We start from the raw sequence: 16,140 nt of genomic DNA on the forward strand, positions 1-16,140 counted from the left end.
CACCAAGTCCTGAGATCACAGGGATGCACACCATGCCCAGCTTTTCAAATCACATTTTAAATCTGACGCAGGCGCGGCTTACAGGTTAGCCTGCGGCAAATCTATGAACCTCAGTTTTCTCAGAAGAAAAATGGGTTTAATACTGCTTTCCCTCCCGGCTAGCTTACAGGTCTATTGAGAGACTCGTGGAATGAAAATTTTAATTTTGTGAAGCTGCTCTCTTATTACATCAAAGTAATGCAGTTGCTGTTGAAATGAAGGCGGCACTGGCAAAGTGGCACCTCTAGGTAAATATTCTGTGATAATCCAATTCCGATGTGTTCCAATGACTGAGGTGAAGATCACATTAAGATGGTTTCCAAATCCGGGCATCCAGGGATGGCGTCTTCTTATTAAGCCCTTCTGAGGCTCAGAAGCACTTTGTGGTTGTTCGCGGCTGTGGTTAGCTGTCAGCTGGAGAGAGCATCCTGCCGAGGGATATCTATTACCGTCTTAATTTCAGACTACCGGTTAACCTCGAGACCCCAGTTTCCATTCTCCACAGTCTACCTGTGCTAAGGGCATAAAAATGAAACATGACCCCCCCAAGCCATCTTCACCCCCCAACTCATTGCATTGAGGAGCAGCCTCCATCTAAACATGTGGGGAGCCCGATAGACAAGGTTGGGGGAATCCGTCACCCCAGGGAGAAGTGACTGACTGCTGCTCACTCCATGGTGTTTCTTCCTCCGGATACTACATTTATTCTGTGGTAAAATGGGATGATTGCCACTTGGAAGGGAATTTAGTTCATTCAAATAATACCGCTAAATTGAAAAATTTACAGCACACATCTCCAGGGGAGGGCTCAGCAGCAATCAGGTGCCTGCCTGATTCCTCAGCTGCCCAGGAACCCCTGCAGGTACGACCATCACAGCTCAACTGTGATGACAAGGGCGGTTGGGGAATGCGGGTTAGAAACTATTTTCTGACACTGTCTGTGGAGAGTGAGATCAAGACCATTGCCAGGGTAGGTGGTGACACGACAGAAGATCAACAACAAATGTGTCCTCAGCAGGCAATTCATTAAAAAAAAAAAAAGATTTATTTATTATGTATACAGTGTTCTGCCTACATATAAACACCTGCATGTCAGAAGAGGGCACCAGATCTCGTTATAGATGGTTGTGAACCACTATATGGTTGCTGTGAATTGAACTCAGGACCTTTGGAAGAGCGGCCAGTGCTCTTAACCTCTTAGCCATGTATCCAGCACCCAGACAATTCATTTTTATCCAGAGAGACCAGTATGGATTCATCGATCAGGGGACTTACTTCAGTCTACTCCAGGAAACCCCCAGACGCCTCCTCACCCCCAATATTTCCAATACAAGGTGGGAATTCTCATTTTAGAAGGGAGAAGATAGAGAGATAGAGCTTAGAGCCTAGAAGGGAGAGAGGAGGCAGAGGGACAGAAGAGTGCTGCAGTGTCCCTCTGTCCCTCTGGGCACAGCATGCAGTTTGGCCACCATCCCCAGTGTGGACATTGTTGTCGACTTACGGGTGAGAATGCAGAGGTTAAATCGTCTGTTCAGTTCACATGGCCTCTAAGTGGCAACGATGTTTGATCTGCTTATCTTGGGGCCAGAATCAAAGTGAAGTTTCAAGTTGCCCTCCCTATGGAGTTTTGTCAGGGGCGAAGCATTTGGCTCTTTCTTCCCTCCCTCCGCTCCTCAAGGGGCCAAAGGATCAGGAATCACCGGGCTTAGAACTTCAGCTCTAATGTCCTTTTCTGCTGATAAATTTGGCTTCTAAATAAATAATCATCCTGTCCATTCCTGTCTGAACCTTTCATCTCCTCCCTCCTAGATGGCTGTTCTCTTCCCCCACTGACGTCTTCCCACGTTCGCCTAGCTCCTTCTTACACACACACACACACACACACACACACACACACACACACACACACCTTCCCCACCACCCACCCATATGCAAAATAAAATTAGAAACGTGCCCAACTCTCAAGGTATTTAAGGAATGGGGATTTTCAGTCACTGTGGTCCAGACTGAGCCCTTTGGGCCCCCTCCACCCCGAGCCTCTGTGAGAGGCAGACAGAGCTTGTGCAAGGGGGGCCAGGCAGCTTGTGATACAAAGCTGCCGGAGAAAGAAAATGACCTCTTGTGCTTCCTTGTGTCTGTCCCGGGGCCACCGTGTTTTCAGAAGCTACCACCTGGCATGCTGTTCTTCCTCTCATATATAAGATTCTTTTAGAACGTGAAAAGGTTTCCTGGCCCCTTTTTTATTTTTATGTATGCTGATAAAATACAGAGAAAACAGTGTCTGATGATTCAAAAATAGAGGCTAAGCTGATCAGCATATGGCCTTCACTGCAAAGGACTGCTCGTTTTAATCAACCAGCTGAGATAGCAATAAGCATTTATTATGTTTGTTTGAACACAGAGGAGTGGGAAAGGCAGGAATGGGAGCCACGACAGCTCGGGAAACTGAGGCTAGTAAAGGCATTGATATTCTTGTAATGTTTCATGGTCTTAGGCTCCCACTACATCCATAGGTGCGCACACACATACACACAGGAGAGAGAGAGAGAGAGAGAGAGAGAGAGAGAGAGAGAGAGAGAGAGACAGAGAGAGACAGAGAGAGACAGAGAGAGAGAGACAGAGAGAGAGGGAGGGAGAGAGAGAGAAGGAGGGAGGGAGGGAGAGAGGGAGAGGGAGAGGGAGAGAGAGAGAAAGAGAGAGAGAGGGAGAGAGAGAGAAGGAAGGAGGGAGGGAGGGAGGGAGGGAGAGGGAGAGGGAGGGAGAGAGAGGTTTGCCATACACTGGTATCTCGTGGTGCACGCATGAGAACAGTGTGAAAAGGAGATAGGGGCAGGAGAAGCTTCGGGTCCCAGCTCTGAGTCTGGATAAAGCCCTGTTGTCCTCCCCTCTCCCAAACCAAAGCTGCCCCCTGGGTTCCAGGTGACACTAAAGTGGGCAGAAGCTGAGGAGAGGAGCATCGTGCTAGAATCAGGTTCAAATCCAGGCCGCAACACTCACCTGCTGCATGACCTTGGGCATGTGACTTAGTGTCACCTTCTTGTCCCTAGAATGGAGCTCAGATGGGTTCAGGGAATAGACTGGAGGGTTAAGGTAGCTGTCCTGTCCTGGCTTCAGCACAGTGCCTGCCCCTGAGGAAAGGGCCAATCTGTGGTCGTTAATGATGATGTTGATCTAAGACACGGAACAGTACTCATCCCAAGCAGGCTTTACAACCACTAACATTCAGTCCTCTGATCTACAAAATACACTGGAATGTAGGCTCACCCAGTAAACGGTGAGGGGTGGATATCCACACCCAGGTGGATTGGCTCGCACCCCTCAGTTCACAGCCCTTCTGAGATAATGCTGATCTTCATGGGTAAACTGAGCTCTTAACATCCCCCACGTCAACACACACACACACACACACACACACACACACACACACACACACACACACACACACACCTACACACAAGGTTTCCTTGGCCCTAGCCGACAGCGGGGAGGGGTCACAAACAGGAAGAGGGGAGCAAGGGTGGTCAGGTTATGGCTGAAGCGTGTGCTTCAGGGCTGAATCCCCACTTCCCAGTTGGAGTCAGGGTTGCAGTAAGGCAGGGCGCCACAATCCGCCCTGGGGGCGGGAGGGGGTGGCGGGAAGGGCGGGGGTGTGGGGGGCAAGTCCTCAGTGCTGAGCCTGTGGCCAGAGCACCGCCCCCAGGAGCGGAGGGAGGGGTGGCGAAGCTGGGGGGGTGCCCAGCTGCCATCCCCGCCGCCTCCTGGCCCCCACTCTCTGGCGCCCAAGTAGGAGGGCGGCAGCTACCCGCTCCCCCCTCCCCGTACCCCCTCCCCCCGCTACCTGCCCAGTCCCCGAAACGAAGCGTGAGGAGGCTGCGAGCCGGTCAGGCGAGCCCACAACTTTGCAGCCTCGGGGAAGACCAGGGCCGGCGTCCGGGGTTCCTCCTGTGGCGACCAGAGCTCGGTGAGTTCGTTCCCCAGCCCTCTGCGGTGTAGTGGCCGCTCTGGGGGGCGGCTGCCTGGATGTCCAGGAGGCAGTGGCGGAGGAACCAGAGGGTGCCCGCGCTGCCTGGGTCTGCAGGGCTCCGGTGGCACCCTCGGAGGCCGGTGAGGCGGGCGCCGGTGCTGAGCGGACAGCTCCCCACGCTTACCGCCGCCGCCGGCCACTCTCTGTTGGCGGTTGAGGGATGCAGGGCCCCGGCTGAGGCCGCCTACCCGGCGCCCCACACTCCCCCAGCCCCTGTCCTTCTTCTTCCCAGAGCTACGGCGCATCTGGAGGCTGCTCCCGCGCCCCCCTGGCGACTGGCGCCGGGAAGACACTTGCTTCCTTTGCCGGAGCCCGGTACCCAGGGCTCTGTGGAGTGGGCAGCGCCCCCATGGCCTTCAGGGATGCATGTCTGAGGGGCTTGCTGATCCCCCAGAGATCACCCCCAAGCTCTCACTGAGCTGTAGCGCAGAGGTACAGAGAGGCTGCAGGTCCCTAGAGCAGTAGGCACAGTCACTCACCTACCTGCAAAGATTTCAAGGTGACCAATGTCTCAGCCCAGACATGACAGCCTGGCCCCCATGCCCCGTGGCATGCATCCATCCTGGGTGCAGCCTCCTTTCCAGAACTTTTCTCCTGCCTCCTTCTGGCCGATTACTTAGACCACTGGAAAGTTCTTCTCAACACACGGAGCGTATTTCCCCCGCGGTATCAGAGTTGAGCAGGGGCTCGGGGTCATTAGGAGGTGGAGCTGCGTTTGACCCTGTGTGTGAAGTCATCCCAGGAAAAGCTACCAAGCATCCACTAGTCCGCCCAGGACGGGCTTCTTGGCATCGAAAGGGTTTCGGCGCCTTGGGGATTGTTTGGGTTTCTCCCGCCAGGAAAGCGAAAGGCGGGTGCGAATGGGGGATTTCAATTTCATTGCCTCAAAGGAAAACACTCTTTGCAAAGATTTTATAGAAATAGTCAGGGCAACCAGCGGCTGGAAAATGAACTGTTCAGAATCCAGTGGCACAAGGACTCTGGCTACACCTCCACCCTACTCAGCGCCTGAACACGTGTGACTGCATCGAGTGTTCTAATTGTTTTAATTGATTTTTTTTTTTTAAGAAAAAGCCAGGTGGCAGGCCATAGATACACACACACACACACACACACACACACACACACACACACACACACACAAACACACACACACACACACACACACACACACACACCACGTATGGACACACACAAGGGAACATACACAAGGGAACATACATCATGGTCCACAGCACAGCTACTTCCTGAGAGCTTTGGGTAACCTGTGAGGACACAGAGCACTGCTGAAGATAGGAATGGGGGGAGGGGGAGGGGGAATCAGGATTTCCAAGAGTCAACCGGTTCTCTCCATCACCGCTCCCAACCTTTTTTTTCTCCTAGGGAAGCTTCAGCCAGAGATCCCCAAAGTGGGTTGTATCCATTACTGTAATACAGTAGCATTTCCTCCCCCCCCCCAGCTCCTAAACCTCCCTTATCTCCCCCCCCCATATACAATCACTCTGCAATGCAAACAGGTCCTTTCCTCCTTGTGCCTGACCTCCATGACTCCAAGGCAACCGAGACTTATCTGAAGTAGGTCTGGCCAGCTATGGTCTCTGGGTCTCTAACCTTCTTGGTCCCAAATTAGAGAAACCAGAAAGTGTGATCCCAGGGGGCAAAGTTTGGGAGGTTTGTGTACAGTCCTCCAAACGGTCGACCCAGGAGAAGAACGCCAGGATGACCGTGGGCAACCCTGTAAGGCTTCCTCTCTCCTTGCATCCCTTAGGAATGTAACCGAGGATGCTGGCCCTGCGGCTGCTCAACGTGGTGGCCCCTGCCTATTTCCTTTGCATTTCTTTGGTGACCTTCGTACTGCAGCTCTTCCTCTTCCTGCCCAGCATGCATGAGGACCCCACAGCCACCCCGTTCTTCTCGCCTGCCATGCTTCACGGGGCGCTCTTCCTGTTCCTCTCAGCCAATGCCCTGGGCAATTACGTCCTGGTCATCCAGAACTCCCCAGACGACCTGGGTGCCTGCCAGGAAACCTCGTCCCAGAGATCTCAGTGCCCACCACCCAGCACCCACTTCTGCCGAGTGTGCTCCCGAGTCACACTGAGGCACGACCATCACTGTTTCTTCACCGGCAACTGCATCGGCAGCAGGAACATGCGCAACTTCATCCTGTTCTGCCTCTACACCTCACTGGCCTGCCTTTACTCCATGGTGGCTGGAGTGGCCTACATCTCAGCGGTCCTTTCCGTCTCCTTCGCCCACCCTCTGGCCTTCCTCACGCTCCTGCCCACTTCAGTCAGCCAGTTCTTCTCTGGTGAGTGGGTCTTGGCAGGCAGGTTCCGCAAACAAGACCTCCCAACCCCAACCCCCCAGTTTTTTCAAATAAAAACACAGGAGGACACGCAGCTCAAACGGTCAGATAAACAATTGGTTGGTATGATTATGTCCTGGTTATTGCAGGAGGCATAATGAGAAAACAAACTGTAATCTATGAGCAGTTCATATTAACTGGGCATGCTCTATTTTGTCGGACATCCCACCCTCCTCATGCTTCATACTATATGTTACTCATAAAATAATGGTACCCAGGCCGTACACTTCTCAGGCCAAGCATGTTTCTTCAGAGCTCATGCTGTGCTCTCCATTGGCCTGGACCTCAGCTCTACCCACACACTCTTTCAGGAGCTGTGACCAAACAATCACAGTGAGGCCAACCAAACTTTACTTCAGGCTGTGCTGAGCAGGAGCCTAACCTCCAACCTCACACCCACGAAGTTTGACTCCACCAGACTCTTCGACGGTTAGCAGGTGGCTCAGAGCCACCTCACTGGCTACAAGTCCACACTCCAGAGGTCCAGCCTGGTGTAGGATCTGGCCCTCTGGAAGGTTCTGACACCTGTTAGAGCCAGGCACATGAGTCCTCATACTGGAGAGCACATGAGCCCACCTTGAGGGCTGTATTTTGAATAGTCTCAAAGAGCTCCTGATGGCAGTTGATTTCTACCTGGCCCTGGCATTTTTCCCTACTTCATTTCTTTCCACTCTTGACTTTGCTCACCTTGACTTTTGATTCTGACCAATTTGATCTCTATAATTAGTAATGTGCACACAAAGATGTGTGTCTGGTGTCGTTAGGTCCATTTCTCAGATTAAACAAACAAACAAACACACAAACAAAACTGAGTCTTAGCTGGGACTAAATGACCTACCTAGTATCTTACTCCCCCAGAGTAGCTGTCTCTGACTTGAATCCAGGTACCTAAATTACAATTCAATGTTCCTCTCCAGTGTCCATATTCCCAAACTCATTGACTGGACCTTTCAGGATTAAAAAAAAAAGGGGAGCTACTTCTACAGAGAGCCAGACTGTCCTAACCCCTGGGCTGGACAGCACCAGGCTGGGAATTTGAAAAAAGGAATTGTTTTCTCTACCCTAAGGGAGCCCTCACTTTAGCCTTTGTCGTATCTTTAGCTCAGCTCTTCCCAGACACAGACCTATCATGCCATTGGCAGTGGGAACCCAGAGCCCCAGGGAGGACCAGCCGTGGGAAATGCCTAGAGAGCTGGTGGCTAAGATGGGCCCAGAACTTGGAGCTCTGGGGCCTTCTGGATCTTGGTGCTGGCACAGGAGGCTGCCAGAGACTGAAATAAGCAGGATTGGGGAGGGCAGGTGGGTGGGCTGGGGGTGGGGTGTGAGAGCAGGCAGGTGGGGCGACAGAGAGAGCCAGAGAACCTGATCGCACATCCTTTCCCAAGTAGTCTCACCAACCATAAAAATGGGTGGTGGTTCCAGAAGGAAGCCCTTGAAATGGTTTGATTTAAGTCTGGGCGTGAGGCCTCTCCATATGTGCTAGGTTTGGGAAATATGGGAGAAAGGGATCTGATGGGAAAGGCGAGCCAGCTCGTGCCCACCTCAGGGCCCAGGCATCTGTTCTGGCTTCAGTATGAATCCCACCATCTCTCACCATCCCCTCTCGAAAAAGGGAATTCAAGGCTGCTCGCCACCAGATCCGGCTCATCTCTCCTTCCTCCCTTCACATCCGCCCCTGGCCCTTTCCACATGCAAACACTCCCCTGTTGAGCTTCCTTCTTCTTCCTCAGTTCCCAGTCTAAATGCTCCAGAGCGTACCCTCTCAGCTGCTCAGATCAAGTAGGCAGGAGGCTGTACCAAGGCAGTTGTTTAATTCAGAAATCACCCCTCCCCCTGCCCCCCCACCCCCCCCCAAGATCGAGACCTGCCACTAGCACCTGAAATGACTAGGAACGAGGAGGCCCTGAAAGCCTCCCGTCTTTATGTGTGTGTTGGGGGCAGGGAAGGGACTTCTAAAATGCTACTGGCCACTGACTCCAAAGCCTTGGGGAGTGTCAAAGGTAAGGGGATGGGGGTCATTTGAGGAATTTTGAAAAAGTTTCCATCCTTTTGGCTTTGTGTCACCCATGCAAGCGTCATTCTCTTGAGAACGGAGGTGACACCATTTGACATGTACCATGGCGTTTGGATTAGTATCCATGGTAGATGTCACTAGAAGTCCCAGTAGGAGGAAGAGGGGGGGGGTGTAGAATTTATTAAATAGCTATTTTGTATCCTACTAGACAGGTCTCATTGCATCCAATCCTTAGGGCTAATTTAGGAGACAGGTATTATGGTTTGGCTGGTTGGTTGGTTGATTGTTTTAAGGCTGGAAGCCAAAGGCTCGGCCAGGTTAAGTGCTTCTGGGCCATGCAGCTTTGGGTCCTAGGTTCATTCCTTTCTGCTCTGCCACCTTGGCTATCTGGTCTTGCTTCATGCTGAGTGGGCCTCTTTGGGAGGAGGGAGACTGCCTGTGCCCAGATGTATTACAGAATGTGCTGGGGCGGGGGTGGCACAGGAGTTAGAGATGGTTGTGGCAGGAGAGCAAGGAGAGAGAAAAGTAGATGATGTAATCGTTCAGAGCCTTTAAGAAAGTTTTGTCATTTTTCCGAACAAGGATCTGTTGCTATATAGTTTAGAGGCGCTGAAGCAGCCAGGCCAGGGAACTTCAAACACTTTGAAAGAAAGAAAGAAAGAAAGCAGGTCCCCAGAATAGCCTTTTGTAGCTGCTGCATGGAGCCAACAAAAGGCCAAGAGGTCTTTGCCTTATGCCTTGATTTAGAAACCTGTGGGAAATGGCTTCCATCTGCCTGACTTGTTCCTGGGGCTGAGTTGCAAGGCAAGCCTGAGCTTGACAGCTCTGAGTCTCTCACATCCTAGCTTGAGGGCTAGCTTGCACATCAGTATTCCTCAAACTGGAAGGGCATCATGTCCCCAGGAGTCTCTGTTCTACACATGGCTGCCCAAGCTAATTTGTACTGACAAGGAAAAAGTGGGTCAGGGGATGGTCTCTTTGCTATCCCCAGTGATGATGGAGGGGCTTTACTGAATGCCATCTGGAATATGATTTTTGTCCTCCAGGCAGCTGGACCTATTTGTCCCTAACTTTGCAAAGAGAATCTTGCTACCCAAGCTCCTAGGGTTAAAGAAAATAGGTTTCCAGTGAGCAAGCCAGCACATTGATTCATCTTGGGCTGCTGAATCCGTCGTGGTTCAGACTGACAGGTGTTAATGCTTACTTCTCTGGAGTCTGGAAACTGCAGCCGCGGAAGAGGTAGGCTGGGCAAGCGGAAGGGAAGACGGTGGCGATTTATGTGGGTAGACTAGGTTGTCCGTTGACATCCCTGCAGCAGGCACCGAGAGCCTCTGGGAAGAAGGTGATGTTGGGTTGCCAGCTGAGAGATGAGAAAGCCCCCCCCCCCGCCCCGACCCCTGCATTCTATGCTCAGCCCACTGCTCTGGCTGCAAAGCATGCCAAGGTAGATGTGTTTACTGCAGCCACCAAAGTTGCAGCCCAGACAGGACACCAAGCCCTGGGGGGAGGCCTGAGGGTCTTAGGATTTAAACTTGAACCATTTGGGGATGTAGTCTCCTCCTCTGAGCCATGGCATTCAGCACTGGGTGTAAACCTCAACGCTGGCAACTCCAAGCACCTGCAACCATGCAAACTTAAGACGCGTTATTATAGCCATCTTGCTGATGAGCAGCCTGCAACGCAGACAAATTAAGAAACCTGTGCAAGTCTACACAGCTGGGAGGTTCAATTTCAGCACAGACCAGTCCCTCTACCTCAGACTCCGAGGACACATGAGGTCTCTTAACTATGTGGACCTTTAAAAACAGCCACAGGAAGTGGGGGAGGGGAGTTAGATCATGCCGAGGAGGTGCTGTCCCGTGGCAGGGTGCTGAACGGATGATGGCCTTAGGGCCCTCTTGGAGCCTTAGTCCGCGGACTTAACTGGCAGGACTGCTTTGGCTGAGTGTCCCAGTGCCTCCTTCTCTTGTTAACGTTAATGACTGAATTGTTCTCTAAGTCGACTCTGTGTGCTGCCCTTGAGGCTGAGCTCGTGACTTATTCCCATGACCAGGTCCGGTTCTCCATCATGCTGTCAGTTTCCCACTTCCTCCCAGACAGGGCTCCCCGCCTCTCAGGGAGAACTGGCTGCAGTCTAGACAGCAGCCCAGGTACCAGGTCCCTCTTTAGGTTCCTAAGGTCGCTCTTCTTTCCTCCTGTGAACCCACCCCTACCCCCACCCCCACCCCCACCCCCACCCCATTTCCAACCTAGAAAGCGAGGCATTGTGCAGGGAAATGTGCAGAGTCTAGGCTGTGCCAGAAATTAGGGGGTTTTTTCGGTGAGCTCATTTAGCTTTTTCTTCATCTCTCCAGGCCCCCGGTTCACCCCTCACCGCCCCCCCCCCGCCCTCTCTTCAGGAGCCACCAGCACAAAGGAAAACTTAGGGCTAGGAGCTCAGCCCCAGTCTCCCAGACTGCAGAGCTGAGATTGCTACAAATCGCAACTTCCAACTCCTGAGCCTCTCTCCCTGCCTTGCAGGGAAAGCGCCCTGTGTGCTGAGCGCCTGGGTACGCCGCCTGGGTGTAAAGCGGTCTGGTGTTTTCCCCCCTCCCCCGCAGGAGCTGTCCTCGGTTCTGACATGTTCGTCATCCTCATGCTCTACCTGTGGTTTGCTGTGGGCCTGGCCTGCGCCGGTTTCTGCTGCCACCAGCTGCTGTTGATCCTTCGGGGACAGACCCGCTACCAGGTTCGAAAGGGGATGGCAGTGAGAGCACGGCCCTGGCGCAAGAATTTACAGGAAGTCTTCGGAAAGAGGTGGCTGCTGGGCTTGCTGGTCCCCATGTTCAATGTCGGCACTGAGAGCTCGAAGCAGCAGGACAAATAGCCAGCGGGCAAGCACTCCTGCTGTTTCTCTGTCTCAGTTCCTCCTGAACAAGACAACAGCACCCTTGTCTCCACCTGTGACAAACCACACCCTCTCCTAGAAAGGGCCTCATATCCACCCCAGGTCTTCAACCCTCAGAGGCTATAGTAACAGGTGCATCCTGACACGGAGGGGAAATGGCCACCTGAGCATCATTAGGATGCTCATGGCCCAGCCAGGTAGGTGGCTGCTAGATTGTTAGGGTATTTCTGCTTCCAGTTTTCTTCTGGGAAGCCTTGCCCCTGCCCCTGGCCCTGCCCCTGGCCCTGCCCCTGGCCCTGCCCCTGGCCCTGGCCCTGCCCCCTTCCTGGACCATTTACTCTCATGTCTCAGGTCATTGCTGCTTTTGCTAAAACCCTTCTCTTCCTATTGATGGTGGAGACTATCTTCTTGCTGTTGGCAGGAGACTCCACAGGACCTGGAGGCTGGTAAATGGTCCAGTCACCATGCAAGAGTGGCAGTCGAGTAAGCTTTGCCAACTGCTAGTGAAAATGGGAAGGGGTGGGGAATACACCCTCGGCCCCTGGAGGGATAGTCAGTGTGCGTGTCTGTGTGTGTGTGTGTGTGTGTGTGTGTGTGTGTGTGTGTGTGTATGTCAGGAGAAGCACAGGCACTCGATGCCCAACCCACATACAAGGCCCATTCCCTAGAGACAGCATCAATGACCTGCTGTTTTGTAATGCTGTTCCCTGCCCAGCCTGCCCTAGCTGGCCACCCCAACACAGCACAGCCCAGGAGTGAGCTGGATCCTTCCTTCCTTTCCCTGGAATTCCTCTGCCCTCTCCCTTTGATCTTCAGGCTCTAGATTTTTGCTAGATATTAGGAAGGGAAAATAGGAGAGCGAGAAAAGGGAGTTACCCATAAGTAATGAGGGAAGTGTGTTTCTATATAGCCTTATATAATCGTGTGTGTGTGTGTGTGTGTGTGTGTGTGTGTGTGTAAGAGGGAGTGGAGGTGAGGAGTGTTGTTATAAGCACAGAAGAAAAGTGAGTATTGAAGGGGAAAGAGGGAGGGGCAAGTGGGTTGAGTCTCTTGCAGCCAAAGCCATCCAGTGTGAATACTACCTGGGGTTAGCGCTGATCTCTGGAAGAATTTTGACAGGGTCTAGGTAGTTATCTACCGGGAATGCCGTGAAAGAGACTTTTGTACTAGTTTGTTCTAGATGAACTTAGAGGTTCCTATCCACTCCTTGATTCCAATGTCTTCTTTGATGCTGCTGGGCCCAGGGCCAAGATCTTTAGAGACACCTGGGAGCCAGCTGTTTTCATTTGGCAGGGGTTAGGGTCTAACAATCATAACATAGACTTTCTGCACCCTATCCAGCCACTCAGAAGGCTTCCCGGTGTCTGCAGTAGCTGAGAGGGGCTGGCAGGGGAGGACAGGGAGGTATAACTGTGTAAGGACCAGGTTGAGGCAGTTGTAGAGAGAGAGAAAAGCCTGGAGGTCACGGTCGGCCCTGAGGAGTTTGTGGAAAGGATAAAACATTAAAGTGTAATTGACAATCCATCTTGACTAGCTCTAGATTGGAGTATTGCCTTGTGATCTGAGACCCAGAGGACCAGACAGACTCCTGGGGCATATGAAGGAGTAGGAGCCACATAAAGACCCTCTCCTGACTTGGTCCCATGGCCAATCCAACATCTATACACGCATTGAGGCTGTAGTGTCCAGTGGGTGGCCACAGTGTCCCCAAGCCATTGCTCCTGAATTCTTGAACAGAGCCCAGGAGGATATTATGCAGGCCCTACTTTGGCGCCCTCCAGAGGGCAAACGTAGTAATGGCTTTTCTGCTCATCTCCCTCCAGCACTCATTTTTTAGGCCTCCATTTGTTCATCCTCCATCCGTTCATCCTCCCTATATTTATCAAGCATCACCTGTGGACTGAGTCTTGGTCACGAGCAATCCAAATGCCCTACCATCAAGGGCAGAGGATTCCTAGAGTTCACCCTGCTTTCCTGGCAGTCACTGAAGCCAGCCTCTTGGAGGGAAAAGATGCACAGGCCTGAAGGAAAGCCTTCCCTTTAGCAGCATGAAGAAACAAGGGACGGGAGAGGGCTGGATAGCTTAGGCCTTGAAGCTCTCTTGACCTTAAAGTTCAAACTTGAAAGTCAGCCCTGCATTGTCCAGGCTCAGTACCGTGGTGCCCGACATCCCGGAGGGAAAGAGAGAACTTCCGGTGGCCAGCTCTTAAACACTTGTCAAGGAGGAGTGGCTCTAGGGAGGGCCTGGCCTGTGCCGGTTTCTGCTGCCACCTGCAGCTGTTGATCCTCCGGGGACTGACCAGCTACCAGGTTTCGAAAGGGGATGGTTGCCAAGGTGTGGTACTTGAGTAGCACTTGTGCCCATGGCTGTGCGTTGTTAATGAAGACTATCAATAAAATATGTGGTTTCCAACTGTATTTGATTTGTCTGTCTGGTTGGTGGCAGGGCTGGGGAGATGGTAGATGCTGATGCTGATCTATAATGATTAAGAATAGCCAGGTGTGGTGGCACACGCCTTTCATCCCAGCACTCAGGATCTCTGTGAGTTCAAGGCCAGCCTGGTCTACAGAGTGAGTCTAGGACAGCCAAGGCTACACAGAGAAACCCTGTCTCAAAAAAAAAAAAAAGAAAAAGAAAAGAAAGAAAAGAAAAGAAAAAAAGAATGGTTCTGTCCTATTGGGTAAGTAGCTATAGCAAGATTCCAGTACCCTGGCTCCTCCCTAGAGGCCCCAGGTTCACTGAACAATGTGACCTTAATCCAGGACCTCATCTCATTTCCCATACACCATGTCCATTGTGACTGGTCAGGGCCATGCTGTGTGGTGGTGGTGTGGTGTGACTCTCAGCCCTTCTGGGTAGTAGGTCCTTGGCCCTGGGGTCTGTGGACCATAGAGACTACAAATAAGAGATCTCATCTGAGAATTTCCCTCTTCTCTTTGGTACAGAGGGGTAGGTGAGGAAGAGGGTGGAAGCCCATCCACTCCTTCATCTCAGCCAGCAACCTAGCTTGAGGGTAAGCCTCCCGACCTCTCAGGCTTGCCAGCCTTGGGGGCAACCAGAAGCATGCCAGTCTCTTCAGGGTGTGAACCTCTGAAGCATTCTAAAGGCATGCAGGCCTGGACGAACGGGACACAAAGGGCAAGTGTTGATTCTGTGTGACCTGTCAGAGCCCCAGCCACCACGTAGCCAGCAGGCCAAACCCTGAGAGGCCAGGCAGCCCATCATTAGCATGTTCTAGAGAGCAAGGCCTGTCCATCCGTAGGCCAACACCACACCCACCCTTTTTAGCCCTGTATCCTTGACGCTTAGCTGGCGTGAGGCACATAGTCACCACTCAACAGTTGCTACTGAGGGCTTACTTCCCTGGTGCCACGCTCTGCTTACTGCATGCTCAGAAGCCTCTGCTGCTGTGGAGCTTTCACTCTGGGAGAGGCTCCTGAGAGAGCTCAGAGAGGCACAGAGTGTATGTCCAGCTGTCAGGGGTGGGAGACGGGGTTCCCTTTGTGCAGGCCTGGGTAGATGGGTGAGATCTTGGCAGCTTGAAAGGGAGAAGTGCTTTTTTGGTAGCGGAATGTGCCTGGAGCCCTGGGCTACAGGGACCATCACAGTGAGAGGGAGTGAAAGCTACATGAGCAGGAGAGACTTTGAACACCGAGCTACTGTTGAGGGACAATAGACAGCCACTGACGTTTTGGAATGGCAAGATCAGTAGTAGACTGCAAAGAGGGGGGAAAAAGTAGTCTTGGAGGATGGAGGAGGAGGGAGAAATGGGGTGGAGTGGCCGTATAATCCACGTGGAGGTGGCATTGTGGGCTGGGATCAGAGGCGCTTCTCAGACCACATGGCACGACAGAGAGAGGGCCCAAGAGGGCCTGCAGATTGAGACAGAGTAAATCAGGTGACTTCAAAGGACAGGTTGGCAGAGACACTGGCTGGGACAGGGAGGTCAGAACGGAGGATCTGGGCCACAGGAGCACTGATCGAGCAGTTGACAATGCCGTAGTTAACTAGCCCCTTTATGACTTTGGTTGAGGAAGAAATTGGGGGGCATCTGCAGGCCACACTTTGCAGCACAACTCTTGACCCCCCCCCCAAAAAAAAGCTGGGTAAAGGACATGTACCTATTTCAGAAAGAAGCCACAGGTCCTCTGGCTTTACATTCAGTAATGGACGAGGCACCTGTCTCTTTCCTTCAGTGCCTAAATACCCGGCCCCTACAGACAGTGTGTGTAACTCTGTTTTGACTCACACCTTCGAGCTGGGCAAGCCCGGTATAAGCAGCCTCACTCTTAGGTCTAGAAACATACAATACTCTGGGAAGAGAGTAAACCTGAGGAACCTTGAACTTATGGCCCCTTTGCTGCAACAACCTGGCCCTTAGCTTCCAGGAAATAATGTCCTTCCCTAGGACCTCCATGGTCTTTGCCACTACCTATGCACTTGCCTGCTCTTCAACTGCCCTCCCGCCTCCTTGTGCCCTCTGTCCTCCAAGTGCTCCTGCTCTGCCTCCAGGGACACTCACGGGGATAGCTGAGATGTGCCCTCCATGGATAAAAAGGGGGTGGGGAGAATAGGGGTGAGTGAGATGGCTCAGTGATTAAGAACACAAGCTGCTCTTCCAGAGGACCTGAGTTCAAGTCCCAGCACGCACATCAGGCGCCTCTCACAACCACCTGTTAACTCCAGCACTCATGTGCACAGATGATACACAGAGACCCACCCACACACATACACAGACACAATCGCACAATTTAAAAAAATAAGTTTAAAAAAATTAAAGATAGAAAGGGTGCGAAGGGAGTAAGGCTCC

General features: G+C 52.4%; 1 protein-coding gene and 1 long non-coding RNA gene across 2 annotated transcripts; one reads left to right on the top strand and one right to left on the bottom strand.

The window, feature by feature from the left end:
* Positions 1-1,071: 1,071 nt before the first annotated feature.
* On the bottom strand, positions 1,072-3,979 carry LOC311604043. The gene is made up of 3 exons (XR_014781363.1): positions 3,878-3,979; positions 3,037-3,167; positions 1,072-2,540 (listed from the first exon to the last, which is right to left on the bottom strand). It is a non-coding gene; the product is annotated as an uncharacterized lncRNA (long non-coding RNA).
* ZDHHC22 (zDHHC palmitoyltransferase 22) lies at positions 3,782-13,747 on the top strand. The gene is made up of 3 exons (XM_084793533.1): positions 3,782-4,000; positions 5,832-6,371; positions 11,043-13,747. The coding sequence occupies exons 2-3, from the start codon at positions 5,846-5,848 to the stop codon at positions 11,306-11,308; spliced, it is 792 nt and encodes a 263-aa protein (XP_084649659.1). The 5' UTR covers positions 3,782-4,000; positions 5,832-5,845; the 3' UTR covers positions 11,309-13,747.
* The last annotated feature ends 2,393 nt before the right edge of the window (positions 13,748-16,140 follow it).

The sequence above is a fragment of the Acomys minous genome, assembly GCF_964271855.1.
Source record: "Acomys minous genome assembly, chromosome: 8".
Lineage (NCBI taxonomy): Eukaryota > Metazoa > Chordata > Mammalia > Rodentia > Muridae > Acomys > Acomys minous.

What these genes read in the sequence shown, in the direction of transcription:
- ZDHHC22 (XM_084793533.1), top strand. Translation starts at nt 5,846, where the DNA reads ATGCTGGCCCTGCGGCTGCTCAACGTGGTGGCCCCTGCCTATTTCCTT. An exon ending in AGTCAGCCAGTTCTTCTCTG is followed by an intron (nt 6,372 to 11,042) that starts GTGAGTGGGTCT and finishes CCTCCCCCGCAG; the next exon opens with GAGCTGTCCTCGGTTCTGAC.